Here is a 3,779-nt window from a genome sequence, read left to right as displayed (position 1 = left end):
GATATTATTTTATCTTTATCAAATCCCAAGAATTCTGTAGACCTATTAAATACTATTCTGAAAGATTTTAGGGAGATTTCATTTTACAGGTAAAATGCAGTATGCATATGTTCAATCTTAAAAAAAGCATGGCCTTAATTACAAAAATAATTGGAAAATTGGAATACATTGGAAATCTCCTGGCTAGGTAAAATAACATTAGTTAAAATTAACATTTTACCCAAAATACTGTAATATTTCAGAGCCATTCCTTTAACTATCCCGAAAATTCAATCTGCTTTAATGAAATTTTTTATAGGGGGAATAAGATGAGTAGGGCTAAATTTTCAGTTATGCAAAACTCTAAAAACTATGGTGTACTAGGGATACTTGACTTTTTAAAATATAACCAGGCAACAAATGCAGTGGCGGCACTTAAATTTAATTTACAGAGTTTTGATGCACGTTGGCTTGATATGGAAAGAGATAAGATGGAGTCATATTCTATTGGAGAAGTGCTGTGGCTTCCAGTGTCTGGGCAGCCTAAATTGGCAGAGATTTTCCCCACCACTAAAATAATATTTAATAATATTTAAAGTGGTTGAGCCCTCCTCTGGATGGTCATGGGTAATACCATTATCTATTCTGAAATTAGACTTCCAATTTAAATTTGGAACATTGGCAATCTCACACAATTCAAAATGTAAATGTTTTATTAATTCACCAGTAACTCTTTAGTGTATTTCAAAAAAATTAAAAGAGAAATTTGGCATACAAGAGAAATTTGGCCTACAAGATAATATAAAACCAGATTATGAATTAGTTGTCAGCAAATTAAAAGATAATTTCTCAATTCTAAATTTAGATCAAAATTACAATGATGTTTCACTATCTGGTTTAGAAAAAAACATGCTTACATCACTCTAATAGATGCAGCACTATATATCTTAATGTTACTTATAGTTGATGCCTAAACCCAACTCAATAGAAGACTACATACATGTTTGGGAGAACGATATAGGAGCTTGTTATAACCTGGAGGAATGTTTCAAACTTATACCAGCCTTGAAAGGGGTTACACAGTGTTCCAAACACCAGAAAAAAATATTTTAAATTAATCTACAGATGGTATTAAGCCTCCTTTAGGATAAATACATTAATTCCAAATACTCAGATACATGTTGGAGGGATTGTGGATTGGTGTTTCCACTATCACATGTTTTTTGTTTTCCTAAACATGAACACAATATTGTAAAGCTGCACATAAAATGATTACAAAAAAGTTAACGCTAATATCCCTATATTGTCCTCAGAATTAGCCTTATTCAAAAAAATTCACAGATGATATTGAAAAAATTGATAAAGATTATGATTGGTCACATGCTAATCACTGCTACCAAGGTCATGCCCAGACACTTGAGGTGCCCTGTGATCTCCATTAAAAAAGTATTGAATTCTTTTTTGAAAACAAAAAGCTACGAGCTAGCTACTAGATAATTTTCTCCACTACATGTGAACCTTAGGTATTACTAATATGGGTTGAAAAAAGAGATTAAAAGGGAACATAGGCACTGATTATTTATTGTACTGTGTTGTACTGTAAGGAAAATAATAAGAAATATTGTCATTTTCATGTAATATATTGTACAGGTTATTACTATGTTATATGTGTGCCTAATATATTCAGATACCAATGTCTTAATATTACAACTTAATATTCAGGATGGTTGCCCTTTTTATATAACATTGAAAATGTTTTATTTTATTTTTGCATTCATGTTTTTTTTAATATTCTTTAATAAACATATTTGACAAAGGAAAATGTTGTGAATTGAACCTTATTGTAAATTATAGACAATATTGATTTGATAAAACTCTCCAAATCAGCCAAGGCACACCGTGGCTATTTGAACCTACAGTTTGCAATTTTACAATTTATAATTTGTTATTTGGTGAATAAACCCTGTTTTTTGTATATATTGTCTGTGATGCAGACAGGGATATGACACAGACAGCGTACTGTTGGGTCCAGTAAGTGAGCACTCAGAAGGGCAGTCCTATCTGCCTCTATACAGTAGAAACAAACTTTAAGTAATTGTTTTTTTTTGTGATTTACAGCATTTTCCCCCTTTTTAAATTATTTTTTCACACTTATGTCACGCCTTGTGACACACATATCGTGTGATGTCATGTATATATAATTCATTATGCAAATTAGCATGGCCAATATATTTCTCCAAGAAAGGTGACAACCCTAAGAGCTAACCCAAATTTTGTTTGAAATCATCTCAGCATAACATGAAGCATAGCTAGCACATAAGTGTATAATAAAACAGCAACTTTAAGTGAGTATAGCTTTATGGATTAAATTTAGTATGAAAACTAAATACAAGATTTTTAGAGTGATCCTTATTCCTCAAGAATATAAAAATGTCACAAATTTTTATTGACTATTTTAATGTTTAGGATTTGAATAAAGCTTGATTTGTTTAAAAACTTTATTAAAGTCCTTATTCTTCAGAGTGTAAATAAGAGGATTCAGTAATGGGATAAGTATAACGTATAGTAGAGCAAAAAACTTGTCCTGTCCTGGATAATACATAGATATGGGCCTCATATGCAAACAGATGATTGTTCCATAAAAGATGAAAATGCACGTCATGTGGGAGGCGCAAGTAGAAAAGGCTTTATGTCGACCAGTTTTTGACTTAATATTTAGGATAGAAGAGATAATAAAGACATATGACGCTATTGTAAGTGTTAATGAACTCAATCCTATTACAACTGCGATTATGTAGGTCCACATCTCGATATAAGATGTATCATTGCAGGAAAGTTTAAGCAATGGAGAAATATCACAAAAGAAATGGTCAATGTGGTGAGATGAACAGAAGGACAACTTAGAAATTAAAACTGTGTGCAGAATTGGATCTGATAAGCTACCGATCACGTCTCCTAGTATTAGATATGCACACATCTTGGTACTCATCAGTAGAGAATAACGAAGAGGGAGGCAAATTGCTACATAGCGATCATAAGCCATTATAGATAGTAGTAAGAATTCTGAGCAAACAAACACCATGAAGAAATACATCTGCATGATGCACCCTACAAAGGATATGGTTTTACGTTGTGTGAAGAGCATGGCCAACAGTTTGAGTAAAATGGTCGAGGTGTAAGCGATATCAATGGCTGATAGGGTACATAAGAAGATGTACATAGGTGTATGTAAATGAGAGTACAAAACTATAGATGCAACAATGGTGAGATTACTTATTACAATAGCAAGATAAACAAATAAAAATATAATGAATAGAGGAAATTGAAACTCTGGTGAATCTGAAAATCCTTGCATTGTGAATTCGATAAGTGAATTCGATGAGTTTTTTTCTGATGTCCTTTTTAACATGTTCCTGCCTGGATAAAAAAAAACAAGATCATGTTTAAAGTAGTGCTTCCACCCAAATGCTTTCTCTGAAGATGTGCTTTTATCAGTAAATTTACCTACCTTCCTATATTTAACCTTTCCCTTTTTTTCAAACAGAGTAATAATATATCAGACATTAAAGTCACATTACCTTCTTTAGGGTACATGTTTGAAAGGGTAACCGATCACCTTAATGAATAGAAAAATGGAATTTAAATAAATAGGTGAACAATCACATCATACAAATATTACATGTCATGGAAAATATACAAACCATCGCAAACTGTATTGTCACTCTTCACATTTATGTAGGCTACCTTAGAAACAGTTCTCCAAGTAATACAGCCAGAATTATATTTTCATTACGGATTTT

General features: G+C 31.9%; 1 protein-coding gene across 1 annotated transcript; it reads right to left on the bottom strand.

Moving 5' to 3' along the window:
- Nucleotides 1-2,434: 2,434 nt before the first annotated feature.
- LOC134574654 (olfactory receptor 5AR1-like) lies at nucleotides 2,435-3,334 on the bottom strand. Its single transcript, XM_063433784.1, has one exon. It carries the CDS (start codon nucleotides 3,332-3,334, stop codon nucleotides 2,435-2,437), a length of 900 nt encoding a protein of 299 aa, XP_063289854.1.
- Nucleotides 3,335-3,779: the final 445 nt, after the last annotated feature.

The sequence above is a fragment of the Pelobates fuscus genome, chromosome 10 (assembly GCF_036172605.1).
Source record: "Pelobates fuscus isolate aPelFus1 chromosome 10, aPelFus1.pri, whole genome shotgun sequence".
Taxonomy (NCBI): domain Eukaryota; kingdom Metazoa; phylum Chordata; class Amphibia; order Anura; family Pelobatidae; genus Pelobates; species Pelobates fuscus.
The sequence above is the reverse complement of the archived record's forward strand: the minus strand, read 5'-3'. Positions and strand labels throughout refer to the sequence as shown.

Bases quoted from the DNA above. Each gene is read 5' to 3' on its own strand.
- LOC134574654 (XM_063433784.1), bottom strand. From the start codon at position 3,334: ATGCAAGGATTTTCAGATTCACCAGAGTTTCAATTTCCTCTATTCATT.